We start from the raw sequence: 22,050 nt of genomic DNA on the forward strand, positions 1-22,050 counted from the left end.
TTTCTTTGTCCTACACATACCATAAGAATATCAAGTTTATCACATTCCTTTATATTAATTTAATTATTATATACAATATTTATAAATTTATAATTATTAAATAATAAAGATTTCGTATATTATATTATAATAAAATAAATTATTTATATAATATAATTTAATATCTAAAAAGATTATATAACTTATATAAACATCAATTAATAAATATAAAATATTATAATTAATATAAAATTTTAATGAATTAATAAATTAAAGTTTTATATAATTATTGTTAATTATAGAATTATATATTTTTATATAATGAAATTAAAAAATAATTTGAATTTTGTATATTATATTAATATTTAAATATATATTTTATTTTAATATTTTTATTGCTATATTTACAACTAATTATTAAATCCAATAATTTTTTTTTTTGACATATTTATTAAAAATTAATATTTAATTTTTTTTTTATTTAATAAATTTTTATATATTAATTGATATTAGGATATCAATAAAAAATATCAATTTTTTTTAATTTAAATATATATGATTATATTTTTATATTAATATATTTATTTATATTTGTTAATATATCATTATTTATTTTTATTCATTATCATTATAAAAATAATTTCTAAATATAATTAATCGTTTCTTAAGTATTTTTTACTGAATACCCTATAGTTCTTTCATGGACGTAAATTTCATGATCATTTCCTCCCTTTTTTTTAAAAAATAAGAAATTATTAATATTTAAATTTTTATATTTATACTATATCTGTCTTATCACCAAAAAAATGTATATTTTTAAATTAGTCCAAAAATTTTAAACAGTAAGTCTTATCCCATCCAATTGGGAATACATCAAAGCTAACTTATCCACCAATAGAATATTTAAAATTATATTCTTAAAATTCACTTTTTAATTAATTGATTAATTATTATCTAATTTAATGAATCTTTAATATTTTTTTTTTTTTTTATTTATTAATAAAAAATATACTTTATCATATTATTCGAATTCATCTCTTTCTTATTAATTACAATTTCTTCCTATTGGTGATATATTTATCATACCATTTCTATATTCAATAAAAGTTCCAGTTTTTACAGGAATATCTATTTCAGATAGTAGCTTTAATGTTCTATTAATAAACTTATTTAATTTTTCATTACCATATTGATCTCTAATATTCTATAAAATAAACATTTTTAATTAATTTAAGAATAAATATTAAAATTTAATACTCTTTTTTCTAGAAATTTTCCATTTTAAAGCGAATATAAGCCATTTTCACAAAAACAAAAATCCATATTATCAATAACTAAATTAAAAAAAAATATATAAAATTTATATATATAAGGGTATATATATATATATATATATATATATATATATATATATTACCTTTTTATGTTAATTATTCAGATATTTTTTATAAATCTGAACCTCCTACAACTGCTACATAATATTTTTTTTTTAATTTGTTTAAAATTTCTATCATATCATTTTCTATTTTCTTTTTTTATTTATTTAATAAAATATTTTTTAAATAATAAAAAGAAACATTTCTAGATTTTGTTAATGTTCCGTCTACATCAAAAAGGATTATTGTATCTTAATTTCTATTATCCATTATATTTAATTTTTTTATATGTTTAAAATTTTAGATTAGTTTCAAAATATTTATAATTTTTTTTATTTGTATTTTTTTTTGATAAAATATATATATATATATATATATATATATATATATATTTATATATATATTTATATATTTTATATATACATTAAATAAATAAAGATCATAAAATTAATTTTTTATATAAATATGGATTCAGCAAATAAATATCATCAAAAACTTGATGAAGAAGAAGAATCCGAATAAGATGAGTCATAATCTTAATAAAACTACAAAAAATCTTCTAAAAGATCCGAATCTTCCCAACAAGAAGAAGACTCTAACGAACAAGAAGAAGAATAAAATGAAGAAGATGACGAATAAGAAAAATAAGAAGAACTTGAAGAAGAAAACGAGGAAGAATCATAAGAAGATTATGAAAAAATGTCTAAAAATTCTGAATATTTTAAAATTATAAATAAAATTGGGGATTAAAAATATTATAAATTATCTGATTTTTTTGTATTTCCGTCTAGAAAAATACATAGGTAAGTAAAAAAAGAGTTAAATTAATATACTGGATTAAGAAAAAAGATTAAAAAAGAAAAAAAGAAAGAAATATAAGAAAAAAGGGAATATTTAGAAAAAGTAGTTGAAAATCATATAAATTTAAAAGAATTCGAAAAAGTACCAGATGAGGCTTTTTAAGAAGTCGATTTTTAATAAAAATAATAACAAAAAAGTAAAAATTAAATCAATTTATTAGAAAATTTAGAAATTGAGCTTTTAGATGACTCTTTTTTATCCAAAAGTGACTTTTTTTTACATTTTCCGAAATAAAAGTAGAATTTGGAAGGGTTTTTTAGTTTAAAAAAATATTTAATCCGATTTGTTCAAAGGAGTTTTTTAGTTTCTTAAAGAAAAAAATTATTTCGAGTATTCATTTATAAAGTAGTGAATTTGAGGAAGAAAAAGAATAAAATAATGAAGAAAATTAATAAAGAAATATCAATAATTAAAATCTAAAATTAAATGGTGTTTTTTTTTAGCAAGAAGAAGAAGAAAATAATAATAATTAAGAAAAAGGTGAAGAGGAAATTTCTGAAAAAAATAATGGAGATGAAGAAGATAATTTTTTAAAAGAAGAAAGTGATGGAGAAATTTTTTATAAATAAAAATTCTAAAAAAGGAAGTTTTAAAATAATAATAATAATTAAGAAAGCAATAAAAAAAAAAATGGAATTTAATAATTCAATGATACGATTTTGAGATAATTAGATTATGAACATTTAAAAATAGCATATGAGAGGAGTAAAAATATTAATAAAATGTAAGTTATAAACAGATTAAATTTAAAAAAACATAAGTAAGATGATTATTTTAGAGAACATGTGTAAATGGAAGATGATTATTTTTTAGAAAATTTCTTTAATTATGAAATTTTATAAAAAAATTAATAGACAAATAATAATAGTTAATAAATATAAAAATAATAAATAGATAAAAAACTTGAATAATAATAATAATAGTAATAATAATAATAATAGCAATAATAATAGTAATAATAATAGTAATAATAATAGTAATAATAGTAGTAAGAAAATACAAAAAGTTTTTTTGGAGAAATAATTAATTTAAATCCAAGAAATAAATTTACTAAATTTTCTAGAATATTTGATTTTGTGAAAGAAGAAACTGATTTTATTTAAATAGAAGATTAAAAATAAAAAAATAACTCTTAAAATAATAACAATGAATAGAATCAATAATAATAATAAAATCAGAATATTTAATCGTAAAATTAATAATAATAAATATAATATCCCTAATAATAATAATAACAATAATAATAGTAATCATATTAATAATAAAAAGACCAAAAAGATTAAATAGAATAAAAATAAAAAAACTTTTCGAACATAAAAAGAAAACTAGTTTAAAATAAATTCGATTACTATAACATTGAAATTTTAAATAAAGGTTGGAAAAAATAAAAAAAGGAATTCAACCATATACTTATAGATTTAAATGACTAATAATTTTTCTTAGAAAAAATAAATACTTTTTTCGGTTAAAGTAATAAGTAAAGATTTGAATAAGTCCAAAAATACTAAACCAGTAAAAAAACAGAAAATAATATTTTTTAATAAGAACAAACTTAAAATCGTTCAGAAATCAGATCTATTTTTCCAGAAGACATATCACAAAAATAGTGCCTTTTATAGCCCCTAATGAGAATGATAGTATGATAATTTAACCTTTATACGAATAATAAAATTAATAAATAAATTTAATTTTTTAATAACCAATGGAGAAAAATACATCATTTAATTTAAAGAGTTTTATTCGTTAAAAAAAAATCAATTAAGGTACTTAGGCTTAAGTAATTAAATTCGACCATTCAAAAGTTGCTTCTTATTTCGAGTTTAATATTTTGAGTTAAGATTAGAATTTATTTAAGGATTATCATAATTGGGATATATAAAAAAAATATATTTAATATGAAAAAATGTACCAATAATAACTATTTGAATTGGAAAATTATTTAAAAAACCAAAAAAACTAAGTCCAGATTTAAATATAATATTAAAGTCTAGAAAATAGTATATAATAATAATAATTATAACAATAATAATAATAATAAAGAATAAATGTTCCATAAAAAAACCCTATTACATAAACTTGGAATATAATTTCTTAAGGAATAAACGCAAATGACTTATCTTAAAAAATAAAAGAATAAGATTCCCGAAATTTCGATATAAGTGAGGAAAAAGTGGAGTCATATAAAATATTTAAAACAAAAAGACATTTATCATCTAAAAAAGACATTGTGACTTTAACAGAATATATAGAAGAGGATCCTTTGGTACTTTAAAATATAGGAATGAGTACAAAGTTATATAGATATGTATATTATAATAAAGCTATTAAGAAAATGGAAAATGATTAAAAAAAATAAGAAATGTTTAGTCTTTTGGCTGATACTGAGAGTGTTTTTTCTTAAACAAATAATATTAATAATATTTAATATGAAAAAAATTAAGATTTATCTTAGTAAGATTTCGAAAAGGATCTTTAGAAATTCAAATAATTAATTTAAGAAACATTAGGCAGTTTAGGGAAAGTTCAGTTTAAAGAAGATAATGAGGACATACCATTGTTTGGATAATTGCATGATAACGAAGAACATTTTGGAATTACAGTTATGGAAAATGAACTTTTTAGGGCTCCTATATTTAAATAAAAAGCCCCTGAAACTGATTTTTTGCTTATTAGGTAATAAGAGAATGGAAAATGTTAGTATTTTTTAAGGCCGATTGATTATATATATACTGTAGGGTAAATTGAACCTAAAAAATGCATATATAGGCCTAGATCTAGGGATATAACTCCTTATATGAAAAATTGTATGAACACTTTAATTTCGATAAAAATAAAAACAGAAAAAAGGGTTTTTTTGGCAGATTTAATCGAGAATTTTAGCCAGTGTTTAAACGAGACTTAGATCAGATAGGAAATAAAGAAAAAAAATCTAAAATAAGACTATAATTTAAGCAAATGTTTTATTTAAAACGACAATGGATTAGATTCAGATGAGGATAATATGCTAGAACCGGAATTGACTCCAGAAAAAGCCTGTATGTTCGAAAAAATGCTTTCTTATGTGAATTATTTATAGGATTATTTCGGTTTATAATAGTTTAGAACAACTGATAAATTAAAAAATATCCTAAATTGTTATGAGAGGAAGTTTCCGTATGATTTAAAAGGATAAACTATAGCGAAACTTATATATGATGAACTTTTTTTAACGCCATGGACTTTATCATTGAATTTTACTCAAGATAGAAGTAAGTTATTTTTATAAGGTTTAGGGGATCCCACAGGAGGACATGGTGGGTATTCTTTTATTAAAAAACCATTAAAGAAAAGGTATATATTTATTATTTATTTATATAATGATAATTTTTGTTAAAAAAAAAAAATAGGAAAAATAATAAGTAAGAAGAAGAGGAAGATGAAGAAGAAATTGAAGAAGAAAAAAATGCGGATGAAGAAGATGATGGAGGATAAAAATAAAAAGATTTAAGAAAATTAAATATAGATGATATTGATTAGATATTAAATAAATTAGGAATTGTATTTTTTTATATTTAAAATAATTAAATAAATTAATATATATTTATATAATATATTATATATTTTTTATATTTATATATTTATATAATATTTTTTTTTATATAGAAAGTTAAAAAAAAATCTACAAGATGGGATAAAATAGAAATTATAAAAAAAAACTTAGCAGAAAACGATTACACAGATAGAGAAGATTTATAAGATGTGTTATTGTTTAAAAGAAAAGAAAGAAAAACAGCAAAAGAAGCAAATGAAGATTATTAAAAATTAGTAAATTCGTTATTTAACACATAAATAAATACAATTGGCTATACATAATTGCCTAAAATTGAATAAAAAATTATTGAAGATGATGAAGAAAAATATACTTTGGATTATTACATGTAATTTTAAAAAGTTAATATGGATGTAAGAAAAAAGAAAAAACCTATTTATAAATAAAAGTATATTCAAAAGAAAGATATGGATAGCTATAATAATGCCACAAATAGTAATATTAATTTTGATAAAGAGGCCGCTAATACGAATAATTATTAGTCTGATGGTAGTAATGATAATGAAGATGAGTAAGATGAGTTTAAGTTAAAATTTGATTGAAAATAAATATTATTATAATTAATAAATATATATATATATATAATATATTTATTATTATTAATTAAATACATATATATTTTAATATATATTTATAATTATTATTTTTAATATTAAAAATATAAAAAATATATACATATTAATCATTTCGTATTATTTCTTTTTTATAATTAAATAAAATTATATTCAAAAGATTTTTAGTGTTTTTTTAATTTTCATTTTTGTGAATTATCTTATAATTATACTTAATTATTATCATTTATATTTACTTTGTTTTCTTTTTATTAGCCTAATACTTTTTATATATGTTATTATACTTCTTTTCTTATTTCTTCTGGTGATTTAATTTATTCAATACTTCTAAATTTTCCTTAGTAGTTAAAGTTTGCTTTATCTTCATCTTTTAAGAATCCATTATACGCATTTTTTCTTTTTTCTAACAGCTTTTCATATCCTGATACTTCGTCTAGATTTTATTCTTTAATAATAATTTATATACCCGGTATTTTATAATCGATTCCTTATTCTAATATCATGTGTCTTTTTAAAACAATATAAATATCAAAAACTAATGAAAACAATGCCAAAGACCAACTATATTTTGAACTTCTTAATAAACTAGGTATTAATTATCCACTTCTTGAATCTTATATTTATTTATGTATTTATGTATTTATGTATTTATATATTTATATAAATATATATTTATTTATACATTTATATATCCATATATTTATATATTTTTATAGTTATATATTTATATAATTACATAAAAATGTAAATGTTAAAACATTAGTTATTAAAGCTGCTATTGTATTGTTTATAAACAAATATTCTCTTCCAAAATTTCTTCTTACGTAACTATTAGCGATTTCATTAGTAACTATTTTTTTTATTTTTTTTTCAAGATTAAATTTGTAAATAAAGAAAAATTATTATTTTACAAAAATATGTTAAACTAATTCCAAAAGCTCCGAATGTGTGTTTTGGCAACATTGACATTTTAGGTACATCTTACATAATTGCTTTTCCCATTCCTAAAAAGAAACCAAATCCAGCTTTTTTATATATATATATATATATATTTATATATATTTAAATTTAAAACTTGTTAAAAATGTATGGTATATTATTCTTGGTATTGATGATTGTCTGTTAAATACGTAATTTTTTAATATATCAAATTAAGTGTTTACAGTTTATTTTTCTTTATAATTTAATTTACCATCTTTATTATCATTTTTATATGTTTTTTGTTTTTTAATTACCTTCAAATTAGTATTTGTTAAACATTTTTTTAATTAGTTTTTATTAATAAGATCTTTTTTTATGTATAAATTTATTTAAAAATAAAAAAATCTTATTTTTAACAAAAAAAAATTGGAAAATAAAAATAAAATATTATCATAATATCTAAGAAAAATTAACAATAAAAAAAAAATAAAAAATACAAATTTAATTATTAATTTTAAAAATTAAAAAAAATAAAAATCAATACAAATCAGCCTCAACCTCATAATATTCAAGTCCAACCATATCTTTATTTATATCCAAAACGACCTTAATTTAATCATTAGAAATATTATCATCTTCTGATAAAGTTTTAACGATTTTATCATTATAATTATGTACTTAAATTGAAACTAATTTTTTCTAATCAAAGAAAATTTACTCGAAAAAATCCAAAACATCATCTTTTGTTAAACTCTCGACTTTTAAAATAAAATCATTTAAATCGAAAAAATTAAACTTAAATTACTCTATTTATTAAATATTGAAATCCAAATCTTCCTCTAAAGAATTTTTTCGGCTTTTTAAAACTGCTAATACACTCTTTTTAGTTTCTTCAAAATATTTATTCATATACACTTCTATTTATTACTTATAATACATTAAAGCCCTATTTACATAATTACTCATTTCAGTCACTTTATTCTTATCTCCCATTACTTTTATTAAAAAACCATCTATATTTCCATATGTTACTAATTTACTTTCTATTATATAACCTAATTATTATTCAGTACCTAAGTAATCATATAAAAAAGTATCTAAATTATTAATTATAATATTCATTTTGGCTAAATCTATATTATTTCTAATATCACATTAATAATAATTTACTATAGCTCTATTTAAATTACCTTTTTAAGAAATTACTTTTTACCTAAATAAATAAATAAATAAAAAAATATATATATATGTATATAAATAAATAAACAAGTATATTTAAATATTTAAAATAATATAAAAATAATATATATATAAATAAATATATATATATATATATATATATATTTATATTTATAAATCAATATTAATATATTTAATTTTTTTTTAATTTATATCTCTATATAGATGTAATTATATTTTTATTTTTACCTTATTTAATATGTATTAGATGGCTATATTTTAAGTATTTTTTATTTAGGTTAATATTCTTAATTATTGGTATTAAAACTAGATATATCTTGAATTTCATTAAGGATTTCTTAAGCTTATTTAGCTTAAATATTACCTCCGATAAAAGCTACCAATTTTGTTTTATTTTTATCATTTTTATTTTTTATATCTTCGAACGTTATTTTTTGTACACTTTTTATTATTTCTTCAAGTTCGTAAAAAGTACCGAAAATCGATTTTGGAAGGAAAAATTTTTCGCCTTGTTCAAGGGTTGTAAACGATTTCATTTCTTATAAATTTTATATTGTTTTCGATTTAGATAGTATGTATTTTTCTTCGTTAAGCTCCATTTTTTCCCAAATAGTGAATAAAGAAAGTACTAATTCTTTGAAGTTTTCACTCCAACCGATTAATTTGATCTTTAAAGATGCCATTTGGTATGAAATATCAATCTTATTACCAGCTTCTATAGCCGAAAATAACTATTCGGAAACAAATTCTGTAAAAAGAGTGGCATAAACTAACCCTGAAGCGACCTATTGAATATCGTTTTATCTTTCAGGGAATTAAATGGAAAAATAGCCAAAATTTTTAGGAGTTTAATAATATTAATCGAATTTATACCAACCTTCAATGCCATTTTCGTATTTAATTAAGGAAGGATTTTTTTTTGTTTATAAGAAATCTTCAATAAGACATTCTTCATTAGAGTCTGGATTATAATCGAAATTCTAAAAGGCGAAACTTAACTTTTCTCCCTATAAACCTGATATATTTCCCTCATTTATTAACATATCATTTTAATTACAAATGTCTACCAATTTAGTTTAGAAAGGAACATATGTATTTCTAGGTTCTTTAGTATATTTACTGGCTTTTTCAGTATTTATTTCTAACAAATTTTCTATTTATTCAGCTGTGAGTTTAATTTCACTATATTATATATTATATAGGGAATCTTCATTTTCAAATATATCATTAGTTAAGAAATCATCTGTGTTTTCATTATTTTCCTTATTTTGTGAATTTTCTTCTTCAAAAGTAGAAGAACCGAGTATTATAAGAGAATTGTTTTCTAAATCTTATATTTATTCAATTATTTAAGAAACATATTTTTTATCGAATTATTCTTGGAAGATTTTATCTGCAACAAAGACTTCTTTATAATTAAAAGTATTTAGATTAAATGCAAATTAAGAAACATCTTTTTCAGAAAAAGTTTATTTTTGTCTATATGTGAATTCTAGGTCAGAAATTTTAGCTCTTTCGTGATATATAGTGTCTATAAGTCCTTTTTCTTTAATAAATTGAATGTAGTTTATAAAAGAGTTTATTATTTCATTGTATTTTTAAATTTATTATTTTTTTAAAACGAAAGTTATTTAAAATAATACATATTTAGATTCTTGTAGGAGTATTTAGGTATTTATATCAGTTATTTTTTCCTTTAATTCATAATATAGACTACCTTCGGTACGATTTTCAAGGAAATAAGTTAGGAATTCTAAAGCTCGCTTTTTAAAGGCCTTTTTATCTATATTGAGTTAATAAATTAAATATAAATGAGTGTTTTCGCTATTTAATTTTAGCTTTATTAATTTTCCGAGGTCCTTTAAGGGTTTTCCATATATAGAAAAATCTGGCTTTTATGAATTTTGTGGTTAATCTTTTATTTAAGCAAATATTTATGTATATTATTAGAGTTTTTCAAGATCTTCATTTGAATAAATTACTAATTTCATCAAATTTCCAACATAATATTTTGTTTAGAATTCTTTTAATCTTTCTTATAAATTATTTATACTTTATAAACTATTTTAATTGCCTAAAAAAAAAGACATATATATAATATAATATATATATATATATATATATACCTAAACTAAAACGACTAAATGGTGATTTTTAATCTGATAATAAAGTTAATAATTTATTAATTTTAAATTCATCTTAATTTAAATTTAATTAATATTCATTTTCTATTACTTTTATTTCTTTTTAAATAACTTCATCATTAAAAATCGGAGAAATGAACATATTTGCAAATACTTTTAAACATTCTTCTAAACTACTAGTTTTAGTTTTAAAAAAGTAGTTTGTATGATCATTTGTGGTAAATCTAAAATAAAAATATATATAAATATATATTAATATATATAAATATATATATATATATATTAATAAATATATTTGTTTGTATATATTTTTATATAATATTATTTTTTTAATTTTTCTGTAATATTTTTTTTTTCAAAATAAATTATATTAAAAAATAAATGAATTATGATTTTTTAATAAATGATATATAATTTTTTTTATTTAAAAATTTACGCATTAGATAACCCGCCGTTTCGACTTAATATTTTATCTAAATAAAACTTTTCCGGATATTATTCAGATTATACAAATGACATATGTTCCAGAAAATGTGCTAAACCAGGAGTATCTGTTTATTCGAGCCAACTTCCGGCTTTTATATCCAAAGCTACGGAACTGAATTAAGTTTAGTTATTATTTATAAGCATTACTTAGATGTTATTAGGGAGAACTAATAACTTGTATTTGTTTATATCATCGTTTTTCGGTTTTATTAGGTATTTTTCGGAAAATTATTTGTTCTTGATATAGTTCTGGACATTAAATGTGGACATTATAATAGTTATAATAGTTACTAAAACTATAAATAGTGCTATTATGGTAAATAAAATGCATAGTTTTTCAAAAAGTTGTTGGTTTTTTTAAATAAAAGTGTTATCTTCGTCAAATTTGTCTTTTTAATTACGTTTTCTTTATGTATCTATGTCTGTTTCGGGTCTATAAACTATATTTTCTTCCTCGTCTTCGAGAATTTGACTTTTTTTCTGGAAGATTTTTTTTATTATATTTTTGAAAGATATCATATTTTTTTATTTTTTAAAAAATATATTTTTAAATTTTTTTTTTTTTCTTAATATATATATGCTTATATTTATGTAAAAAATCTTTTTTAGATTTAAATTATTTATAAAAAAAATAAATGTTTATAATTATAAAACGTTATTTTTTAAAAGAAATAAATAATAAAATATAAATAATAATAAATAAATATATCTATCTTTATTTTTTAATAGTAAAAACGAAATAAAAATATAAAATTATTTTTTTCTTAATATATTTATAAATTTTAAAATTATTTAAAAAAAAATGCAAAAAAAAATAAAAATATTAAAATAAATAAAATAAACTTAAAATTCTAATAATTATATTTAATATTAAAAAGTAAATAATTATAGTTTTTATATATTAATAAAAATATATCTTCTAAATTAAAAAATACGTTTGTTTTTTAAATTTAAATGTTTACATTTTTGATTTTTTTAAAAAAATGTGTATTAAATTAATTATTTAAATTTAAATAAATATCTAATTTAATCAATTTTTGAATTAATTAATAATACGATTATAATATATAAAAAATTTTAAAAAATTATATTTAATTATTTATTTATAAAATAATTAATATAAAAAATAGTTATTTATGAATCTTTTAACATTATATATAAAAAAAAATATATTAACAAAATAATAATATTTAAATAATATAAAAATATGTAATTTAATCATAATTTTTTAAAATTTTTTATATAATATAAATAATATTTAAACAATTAAAATAAAAAGTAAATACAAATTTTATTTTTGTATGTATAAATATTTTAGTTGATATTTAATAAAATAAATATAATATAAAATATTTTAAATATAATACATTTAAAAAATATTTTAAAAAAATAAAAATTTTACTGAAAATAGTTTTTAATTTTATATTTTAAATTAAAAATTTATATGTTTTTTTTATTTAAAATTATTGATTTGTTTTATTTTATTATATATTTTAATTATTGACTTAAATTTAATTATTAATTTATTTAAAATATAACCATATAATTTTTTATATATAAGGCTTATAAATTATATCTTTAATATAATTAAAAAAAAAAATTAAAAAAAAAAGAATTTAAAAAATAATAATATATAAAAATAAATATAATGAAATAAAGAAAGATAACGAACATAATGTATAATATATATATTATATTTTTAATACAATATAAATAATTTAAAAATAATAGAATCGAAAAAATAAATAAAAAAAAATTATGTTAAATAAATTTATAAAAATATATTTAAAAAAAATAAAAAATATAGTTCTATATAATTTTATTGAATAAAATAAATAAATATATAAATAAACATAAAATATATATATTTATATATTTTACATATTTATAAAAAAAATTATATAGTGCTTTATAATAAAATATTTATGGACATTAAGTATATTCTATTATATTTTAGTAGGATAAAGAATTTATTTTTAAAATTGCTTTAATCCAAAATACTTAACTTATAAATTAACTAATAAATGAATATAACATTTTAAAACATAAAATTCCAATTCATCCTAATATAGTTAAACTTTATAAATACTATAAAAATATTTTTCATCCATTAAATAAAGACTAATTAATATAATGTATTTAATTTTAGAAATATGAATTTGATGGAATTAATTATTTAAAACTAAATTAAAATCGAATTCCTATATTCACTATTTGAATTTTTATAAAATAACTATCATAAGCATTAATTCATGTTCATAAATTTAATATTGCTCATAATGATATAAAAATTGAAAATATATTCATAAATACTAAATCTAATATTAATTTTGTACTCGGTGATTTCGGAAATGCTTCTACTTTGAGAGATTTGAACTACAATTAAATTTTTTAAAAAAGAAACTTACTATATTAACCGCCCGAAATTCATTATTTTTTTGAAGATGATTTATAGTAAAATATAGATTTATAAAAGGCTGATATATATTCTTTAGGGCTTACTTTTTTCGTTTTAATTTTTGGATAATACCCTAAGAAATATTTAAAACCTTAAATGAAAGATCCTATATATAAATATATTATTAAATAAGACGTCATAGGTTTATTTAATTAAATAAAATATTTTAGAAAAGACTTTGAATAAGAATGTGGAGGAATTAATAATGTCTATAAATTACTTAGTATTATTATAAGGATGATGCATTAAAATCCGAAAAACAGAATGCAATTGGAATAGGTTATTGAAGAAATTGAATAGATACATATCGATATAAATTAAAAAACTGTTAATAATTTATCAGACTTTATTAATTTTAATTAAACAATAGAAAATTAATACTGTTAATAGTAGCACTAATGATTTTTTTATTTTGTAAAAGCTTAACTGCATATATATTATTATTATTTTTTTTTCTATTTTACTTACTATTTTTTATATGTTTTTAATTATTCATAAAAATATAAAAAAAATTAATTATTCTTTTTTTAATTAAATTTATATACATATAGAAAATTTATTAAATATAATTTTTTTTTTAATAAAAAAAAATATTTTAAGCCAAATCTAGCTTAACATTTTTTTTTAAAATAAAATAAAGATAAAAGAAAAAAAGAAAAAAAGAAAAAGAAAAATAAATACATTCTAATATAATAATTAATTAAATAATACAAAAAATTACTCCAAAATCTTTATTATAAAGTTTCCTAAAATTTAACAAAAAATCGTCCGTATTTTCTTAAAAAGTACACTTTACTCTTCTATATCTTCTTTTTAATTAAATACTCATTTTCAAGACCTTTAGAATCAACAAACTGCAAAGCTCCTATTTTTTTCTTTTCTAAAAATCTATTAACAGAATACTACTCTTAATTAATCATAATAAGTACAGCATAAAAGTATTAATATCTATTATAGAATAAAATTTTTAGTTATTGTAGCATTTTAGTTGAATTTCGCTTTTCGAGTTTACAAAAAAAATACCAAATAATTCCCACATTTATATCTGAAATATTTTTTATTAATTTATGTTCTTCATATATATAATAATTAACGAGTTTATTTTCTTAAATATCATAAAACCATAAAATAGCCTAATAAAAGTATCTAATTTATTAATGATTTTTTTTAATTTTTAACCTATAAATTCTAAATAGAAGTACACTAAGATAGAATTAGACTGAAATCCACGAGAATTTTAAGACAATTATGAAAAACTTCTCTTTTATAATGATATAGTGGACTCTTCAAAACTGCAGTTGATAATTAAGTCAGAATCTTAACTAAGCCACTAATCTTATTTAGTAAAGAAATCTCTTGATTGCTTATTTATAACTTAAAGTAATCCTATAATATATTATTAATCTTTTATAGGAACACATAAAACAGACATTGTCCTATAGCTATTTCTTTTATCTAATTCTCTATTGAACCTCTCACCTTAATTTGTGTCTAAAATATTTAATATTACTCTGTTTTAGGCTACAACTCTAACTATTCCTTGAATGATTTTCACCCGAATATATTTTGAGTTTTTGGTCACTTTCGTCCAGAGTTCATTTCGGCGAAGGTCGATGAGAAACACTAAAGCTTGATCGCAGTTTAATATTTGAAAGATTTCATTGATTATAGTGTGGAAAACGTCTGTTAAGTATAAATATGAGTGCATGTTTCATACAGATTATATAATTTTTTTTAATTTAAGAATTATTTGAAATAGACTGTGGTTCTTCTCTAGAATGTGGAATAGGGACTTTTAGAGATTTATATAGTTACCGTTTGTAAGGTTTTATATAAAGTGTTTATAGGAGAATTGTTTTAAATGTGCTTTATAAGGGAAATTTGAATAGATGCTTTTTTGTGTATTTGAATTATTATATTATTGCATTTTTATTTTTTTTATGTATAGAATTAATTAATAATGCTGAAAATCTTCCCTTTTTTATTTATAATGAAATTATATTTATTCTGTTGTTTGTGACAAACCTTTTCATTCATTTCTTAAAAAACCTTTTATTGTTTGGAGTTTTTTTTTTTTTGCCATTTTTGATTTTAGGAAAATTAATTAAGTTTGTTATGCTTTTTTTTGGCTAAAAAAATATTCGTCTTTTTCATAATCTTTTATTTCTTTTGAATTATTTTATTCTAATTTTTTTTAGTCTATTGGCTTTAATTTATAATAATTTTGATTTTAGAGTTTTTGTGTTTATTCAAAGTATTTTTTTATTGCATTCGTTTCATATTAAAATAAATTAGCTATTTTTTTATTTTTTTTAAGGTTTATCTTTAATCTTATTATTCCATATATTATTTTAGATTATATTTATATATTATTATGATTATTTTTTAGTTTTTTTTTTTTTAAAAAAAAAATACATAATTGCTAGCAAAGGTTAATATTTTAATTTAAAAATTTTAGTATAAACAAAGGAGTTAGTATATAAGTTTTTATATTTTAATAATTATAAATAAAAAAATATTTATTTATTTTAATTAATTGTAACATTAAATTAGAGTTTTTTCGGAATAATTAGATGCTTTATTTATTAAATAATTGCTACTTTTTGCTTTATTAAAAAATATACTTTTGCACTGATATAATATTTACTTGATAATATATAATCAAGTTATTTTTTTTAACTCATTTAAATTAAAAAATAGATTTTTGATTTCAAACTTTAACAAATAAAATATTGCTAATATAATTTTATAAAATTAAATATTATAAAAAAAAATATAAGTATATACAATAATTATTAAATTTAATTATAAAAAAGATTTAAAAAATATTAATATTAATAAAAATAATATCTAATAAATAAATCTTTTATATATAAAAAAATTATTATAATTACATATAATAATAAATTAATATTATAAAATATATCTTTTATAAATTTGATAAAGAAATAAAATTCGTATGTTTTTAATATAATATAAATTAAAATTTGATATAATATTATTATATTGTTTATAAATTTAAAGATATATTTTTAATATTTATGTAGATTTTATTTTAAATCATTATTTATATTATAATAAAACAATGTCATAATATACAATTAATAATAATCTTTACAAAAATTTTTTATAAATAATTAATATATGAATATAAAAATAAATTATATATCAAGAAATAAAAATCTAATAAAATACTTTAAACTTTTAGGCTTTGTTTCATTATAAGAAATATTTTTTTTAATTACTTTCCTCAAATTAATGGAATCTATTGAATTTTTTAAAAAGCCAATTAAATTTATAAAGATTTTCCCACTTGCTTATTAATAAACTGGATGTATGTATTTTTAATTAAAATAATGTGAAAAATCAGCTTTATATTTTGATAAAGTATTTATGATATAATAAAATAATATAAAAGCATATAAAAATAAAGGGACTACATTATATTGGTTGAAATGATATGAAAAAAAAATATATATATTTATATTAAAAAATACATCTTATTTTTTTATTTATAATTTCATTTATTAAGATTTGGATATTATTTTTTATTATAATATATTTATTATTGTATTTATAAGTATTTTTTAAGTAAATATATTAAAACTCTGCAATTTTCGTTTAAATTTAGTATTAAAATTAGCTTTTTCATGTTTTTTAAAAATTCTAAAAATCAATTTAAGAGGCTTTAAAATATAAAAGAATATCTTTTTATTATTCAAAAAATAGGTAATATTGTAAAATTAATTTTTTAATGTTATAAAAGAAAAAAACTCTAAATAATTAATTTTTTATTAAAAATAAATGTAAAATATTAATATATTGATTTCAGAAATTCATAAAATTTATATCTCCATCAAATTAAAATTACTAAGAAAAATTCAAATAAATATCTTTATTAAAAGGTGAATAAAAATAAGTTTTTAGTTAATATTTCTATAATTCTTTACTTACTTATAAGTTTCATTTGATTATAATAAATGGAATTGAAGTTTCTGTTTTCTGAAAAGTCTTATAAAATTCCTAAATACTTAACTTTATAAGGATATCTTGCTTAAAAGAATAAATAAAAGTGAAATATAATAGTTATAAATATGTTGTGTAGAATTGATTTTTTGATATTCTTTTTATCCTTTAAAAGAACTTTGTAGTTGTATAAAATTCGATGTATAAGTTTCTTTGGGAAAAAAAAAATTATATAAAGTTTATGTACTACGTACATAATTAATGTATGTTTTTAAGTTAAGATTTTTTGATTTTTTAGAAATTATTGTAAATTTAGACAAAATTTAATCAAAATTATTGGCGGGAGAAATATTTGGGAAAGTTAAAATGTAAAAAGTAATATAGAATAGAAAATAAAAATTATTTAAAATACGATGCTTAATTTTTTAAAAATATACATTAAAAAAAAATTAAGCATTTTTATAAGAAATAAATTAAACTTTTGTTAAAATTTACAAAAAAAGAAAAAAATTTCGAGTTTTTTTTTATAAAAAAAGATAATATTGGTTTTATTTTCATTTTTATGTTATGGTTTTAAAATAAAATATAAAATTCTAAAAAAAAAAAATTAAGATATATAATATTATACATAAATATAATATTTTTTTTTAAAAAAGATATATTATATTATTTAAATAATTTTAATATCTTTAAATATATAAACTTATAAATTAAAAAAAAAAATATATATCAAAATAAAACAAAAAAATAAATATAATAATATTTCTTTTTTTATATAATTAAAAAAAAATGCATTATTTATCAAATTTCTCTTAGTATCTATTAATTATAATATTTTAAAATAAATAAAATAAAAAAAAATATATAAAACTACTTATTCAGCATAACTAATTAAATCCAAAACATCTTATTATTACTCGAATTTTTTTAAAATTAAAATTAAGTTTCTAGTTAAATCAGTATTTATAAGTCCACTAACATCTTTTTTATAGAAATTAGCAATATCAACAAGCAAAGTTAAACAATATTTAATATAATCCTTAAAATAATAAAAATGAATAAATAAAATATATATAATAGATATATATATATAAATATATATATATATATATATATATATATATATTATAATATATTTTAAAATATTTAATTATGAATATATTAATAGTTATATATATTATATATAATATTTAATTAAATTAAATTAAATTAAATTAAATTAAATTAAATTAAATTAAATTAAATTAAATTAAATTAAATTTAATAAAAAAATAATATAAATTTAAGAAAAAAATTACCACTGTAGGATGTAAGTTTTTATCCGATGTTTATTTAATAAAATGAACTATTTTTTGAGTATTATTAAGTATTTTTTTATTTTAATTTTCATCATTAAGTCCATGTAAAACGAAAATATAAGATTCGATTAATCTCTCTTTAAGTTATTCCCCATAGTCTTATAATTCTTAATCTGTAGACAGTTAGAATTCCTAACAAGCGACAAATCCAATATCGTATAAATTGAGTAATTTATCTAAATAAGGATTTGCATGATTTTTAGCTGCTAAGAAAATATCTCCTACACAATTAAAAATATGCAATTTATTATATTTATCAAAAGTAGGAGATTCAAGTAAACTTAATAAAATATTTAAAATTTCAATTTTAGAACTTATTTTTGTTTCTATAGCCCTAGAAATATCTGAAACTGTTCCCATGCATGTTTTAAATAAATCTAAATCTTATTATCTTTCGATTAATGCGTGAGTTATAAATGGCCATATTTAATCTATGTAATTATTAAAATTTGGACCTATACATTAGGCTAAACCACTTATCAAATACATACCATCACTATCTACGTTTTTTATTTATTAAAAGTAAGATATTGTTAATTATAATATCATATTGGCTGTATTTAAGTCTAATTTATCAATTAAAGTTAATTCACAGGCCTATTTTTATTTTTAATTATATTTATATTTTATATTTTATATTACGTGAATTGCTGATAATATTCCTGATTATAAAAATTATTTCCTTTCATCAACCATTTGGTATGTTGTTTAGAATTAAGGGAGGAATAAATCTAAATATTTTTTACCTAAAATTGGATTTCTCGAGAAATGTATTAAATTTAAAATTGCCATAAAAGATTTTTCTATAAGGAAATAATCTTGTTATTTTATATCATTCCTAACAGCTTATATAATAAAAATAAATAAATATAAACAAATATAAACAAATATATATATATATTATATAATAATAATTTACCGTTTTCAATTAACTTTTAAATAATAACATCAGCATGATTAAGAATAGCATTTTGTTTATTAATTTCTACATTTTCAGCTAAGAAACTAAAAAAATTGCATATATATTTTGACACAAAAGCCTTATCTTTTAACGCGTTTACAATCACTTCTAATTCATTTTCCCACCCAACCCTCATTAAAATACACTCAGGGTGAAATTCAGCAATTCTCTATAGTAATTTAGCACCACTTTCTTTAACTTTTTCTTCTTTATCAAGTAAAGTTTTAACAAATTCAGAAAAAGCCTTTAAAATTAATTAATTAATAGCCCCTTTGGAAATTCCCTCTAATAAACAAGAAAAAGCCAAACAGGCTGCTTATCTATATTTCCAGTCTTAACCAGCAATTGTATTGGAAATAAAAACTGTAAAAATAGGTATTATAGGATCTCCAATAACTTCTACTAATGCTCCTAAGGTTTTTTAGGCACCTTCTTAGACTTAGGATTCAAAATCGTCTTCTTCTGAATTTCTAGTGAGATTTTTTAGTAGTAATTGGGCTAAATTTTCGAATATATTGGCAAAATGATTCGGGTTGGGAATCGTTTGTTAGTCTATACGGTTTACTTATTCGTTTTATTCCCTTCTTTCGTGATATTCAGTGGCTATTGTTGCCCATATTTCCATTGCAGGGCATGACATTTCTTCATTTGGATCATTTATGGCTAAAGTTGTGGCATTTAAGAATGCTGGGATATATTCAGAGAAGTCTTCGTATAAAACTTTGACGTAGTCAGATGATCGTTGTAATGCAAGTTTTTTTATGTCTTCGTTTTTGTTTTATAAAGCCTATAAAAGAACACTTGTGGAATAATCTCTTACCGCTTTTTGTGAAAAAATGTCTTTCATGAATTCTACACAGTCACCAAGAGCTATTATAGAATTAGTTTTTATTTCTAAATCTTTTTCGTCCTCTTAAAGGCCAATAAGAATACCTGTAAGCATGTTTTCTTTAGATTTTTGGTCTAATGTGGTCCCTAATTTATGTTGCTTAAATTTATCACAAATCTAGCCAAGAGTTAATATTGCAGCCTTGCGGATTTAAGGGTCGTTATTTTATTAAGTGCTACAAGTCAGGTCTGGGATGAGGTTTGTCCATTTATTTTGGGGAATTTCTAAAGTACATATTGTAGATATTGCCTTTTTTTATTTGTTTTTAGAATTTTTTTCTTTTTTACGTTTGCACAAGCTTTTTGAATATAAGGAATTGTAGTAACCATTTATTATAGAAGTTAAGCTTTTATACTTTCTTTTAAGCCATCTTCTAGTGTATTCCAGAGGAATTATTTTTAGTTATTCTATTTTTTTTATTAATTTATATTTAAAGTATATTTATTTTTATAAATGTTAAAATATCAAGTTTTTTATTAATAATTTTTTTTATTTTTTAATTATTAATTTTTTTATATTTTTTATTTTGTATAAACTATTTACTTGTGTGTGAATTGAAACATTTATTAAAGTGCAACAAAATTACCTGAATTAAGTGTCATTATTATTATTTATGAATTCTTGGACTAATACTGTAAAAAAATTCTAAGGGTCAATTAAACGGGCTTGGACTAATTATTATTCAGCTACTTGTCTTTAATTTTAGTTTGTACTATTATAGCATAATTTTAAATTTTCAACTAAAGTATTCATTTTATATTATTTATATATTTTTTTATTTTAGTGTAATTTTATTTCTTTTTATTTTCTTATATATATAAATATATAAATATAAATATAATTATATATATAAATATTAATAAAAGATTTTTTTCCTTATTTGTCTTTTTGATTGTATAGGTTATAGTAATTTATTTTTGTTAATTTTATAGTAATTAATTTTAATAATTTTGTATTTTTTATATAGCTTTAATTTTAAATTTGCTATGTATTAAATAATTTTATAATTCTTAATATAATAAATATTTTTATAAAATAAAAATAACTAATGGATTTTTAAAATTTCTCTTTATTATATTAAAAAAAGATAATTATTTATATCAATTTTATTAAAAACTATTTTATTTATGTTAAATTGTAAATAAAATCTTTTTAAAAAATAATATTATTAATCTAAATTAACTATATAATACAAAATTAATTATTTGTATTTTTTTAACACTTTTTTAGTAAAAAAATAAAAATTGTTTAGTATTATTAGCAGAAAAAAAAAAAATTAAAAATTAAAAT

General features: G+C 17.7%; 4 protein-coding genes across 4 annotated transcripts, besides 49 other annotated features; 1 reads left to right on the forward strand and 3 right to left on the reverse strand. All coding sequences in view use genetic code 6, as the record gives it.

Annotated features, from left to right (window-relative positions):
• The first annotated feature begins 198 nt into the window (after positions 1-198).
• Positions 199-247: a microsatellite.
• Positions 248-604: 357 nt separating this feature from the next.
• IMG5_162930 (phosphomannomutase a1, putative) lies at positions 605-1,625 on the reverse strand (the record flags this gene model as incomplete). Its single annotated transcript, XM_004030297.1, has 6 exons — positions 605-709; positions 762-947; positions 992-1,183; positions 1,237-1,313; positions 1,397-1,508; positions 1,557-1,625. The coding sequence occupies 6 exons, from the start codon at positions 1,623-1,625 to the stop codon at positions 605-607; spliced, it is 741 nt and encodes a 246-aa protein (XP_004030345.1).
• Positions 1,355-1,393: a microsatellite.
• Positions 1,626-1,711: 86 nt separating the features above from the next.
• Positions 1,712-1,777: a microsatellite.
• A 1,345-nt stretch (positions 1,778-3,122) lies between these two features.
• Positions 3,123-3,201: a microsatellite.
• Positions 3,123-3,208: a microsatellite.
• Positions 3,209-3,436: 228 nt separating this feature from the next.
• Positions 3,437-3,481: a microsatellite.
• Positions 3,482-4,217: 736 nt separating this feature from the next.
• Positions 4,218-4,254: a microsatellite.
• Positions 4,255-5,779: 1,525 nt separating this feature from the next.
• Positions 5,780-5,825: a microsatellite.
• Positions 5,790-5,840: a microsatellite.
• Positions 5,792-5,856: a microsatellite.
• Positions 5,804-5,857: a microsatellite.
• Positions 5,858-6,348: 491 nt separating this feature from the next.
• Positions 6,349-6,415: a microsatellite.
• Positions 6,355-6,448: a microsatellite.
• Positions 6,417-6,458: a microsatellite.
• A 418-nt stretch (positions 6,459-6,876) lies between these two features.
• IMG5_162940 (insulinase family, putative) lies at positions 6,877-11,398 on the reverse strand (the record flags this gene model as incomplete). The annotated part of the gene is made up of 8 exons (XM_004030298.1): positions 6,877-6,884; positions 7,114-7,227; positions 7,289-7,402; positions 7,613-7,665; positions 7,843-8,511; positions 8,727-10,572; positions 10,625-10,866; positions 11,079-11,398. The coding sequence occupies 8 exons, from the start codon at positions 11,396-11,398 to the stop codon at positions 6,877-6,879; spliced, it is 3,366 nt and encodes a 1,121-aa protein (XP_004030346.1).
• Positions 6,994-7,118: a microsatellite.
• Positions 6,995-7,057: a microsatellite.
• Positions 6,999-7,108: a microsatellite.
• Positions 7,023-7,081: a microsatellite.
• Positions 7,409-7,439: a microsatellite.
• Positions 8,513-8,564: a microsatellite.
• Positions 8,513-8,635: a microsatellite.
• Positions 8,601-8,653: a microsatellite.
• Positions 10,587-10,623: a microsatellite.
• Positions 10,870-10,936: a microsatellite.
• Positions 10,876-10,936: a microsatellite.
• Positions 10,878-10,937: a microsatellite.
• Positions 11,019-11,062: a microsatellite.
• A 230-nt stretch (positions 11,399-11,628) lies between the features above and the next one.
• Positions 11,629-11,677: a microsatellite.
• Positions 11,678-11,797: 120 nt separating this feature from the next.
• Positions 11,798-11,834: a microsatellite.
• Positions 11,835-12,563: 729 nt separating this feature from the next.
• Positions 12,564-12,610: a microsatellite.
• A 103-nt stretch (positions 12,611-12,713) lies between these two features.
• Positions 12,714-12,740: a microsatellite.
• Positions 12,718-12,752: a microsatellite.
• Positions 12,753-12,866: 114 nt separating this feature from the next.
• Positions 12,867-12,930: a microsatellite.
• Positions 12,931-12,953: 23 nt separating this feature from the next.
• Positions 12,954-12,996: a microsatellite.
• A 1,215-nt stretch (positions 12,997-14,211) lies between these two features.
• Positions 14,212-14,264: a microsatellite.
• Positions 14,229-14,254: a microsatellite.
• Positions 14,259-15,503, forward strand: IMG5_162950 (hypothetical protein; the record flags this gene model as incomplete). The annotated part of the gene is made up of 1 exon (XM_004030299.1): positions 14,259-15,503. A coding segment is annotated over one exon (579 nt), but the record flags the coding sequence as incomplete, so codon positions are not given.
• Positions 15,504-18,243: 2,740 nt separating this feature from the next.
• Positions 18,244-21,513, reverse strand: IMG5_162960 (karyopherin beta 1, putative; the record flags this gene model as incomplete). Its single annotated transcript, XM_004030300.1, has 6 exons — positions 18,244-18,371; positions 18,427-18,591; positions 18,851-19,755; positions 19,830-21,009; positions 21,048-21,167; positions 21,304-21,513. The coding sequence occupies 6 exons, from the start codon at positions 21,511-21,513 to the stop codon at positions 18,354-18,356; spliced, it is 2,598 nt and encodes an 865-aa protein (XP_004030348.1). The 3' UTR covers positions 18,244-18,353.
• Positions 18,616-18,698: a microsatellite.
• Positions 18,619-18,738: a microsatellite.
• Positions 18,619-18,743: a microsatellite.
• Positions 18,619-18,749: a microsatellite.
• Positions 18,620-18,688: a microsatellite.
• Positions 18,745-18,813: a microsatellite.
• Positions 19,758-19,802: a microsatellite.
• Positions 21,230-21,286: a microsatellite.
• Positions 21,512-21,568: a microsatellite.
• Positions 21,569-21,570: 2 nt separating this feature from the next.
• Positions 21,571-21,610: a microsatellite.
• Positions 21,571-21,617: a microsatellite.
• Positions 21,584-21,622: a microsatellite.
• Positions 21,623-22,048: 426 nt separating this feature from the next.
• Positions 22,049-22,050: part of a microsatellite that runs on past the window's edge.

This window comes from Ichthyophthirius multifiliis, assembly GCF_000220395.1.
Source record: "Ichthyophthirius multifiliis unplaced genomic scaffold scaff_1120509251222, whole genome shotgun sequence".
Classification (NCBI taxonomy): domain Eukaryota; phylum Ciliophora; class Oligohymenophorea; order Hymenostomatida; genus Ichthyophthirius; species Ichthyophthirius multifiliis.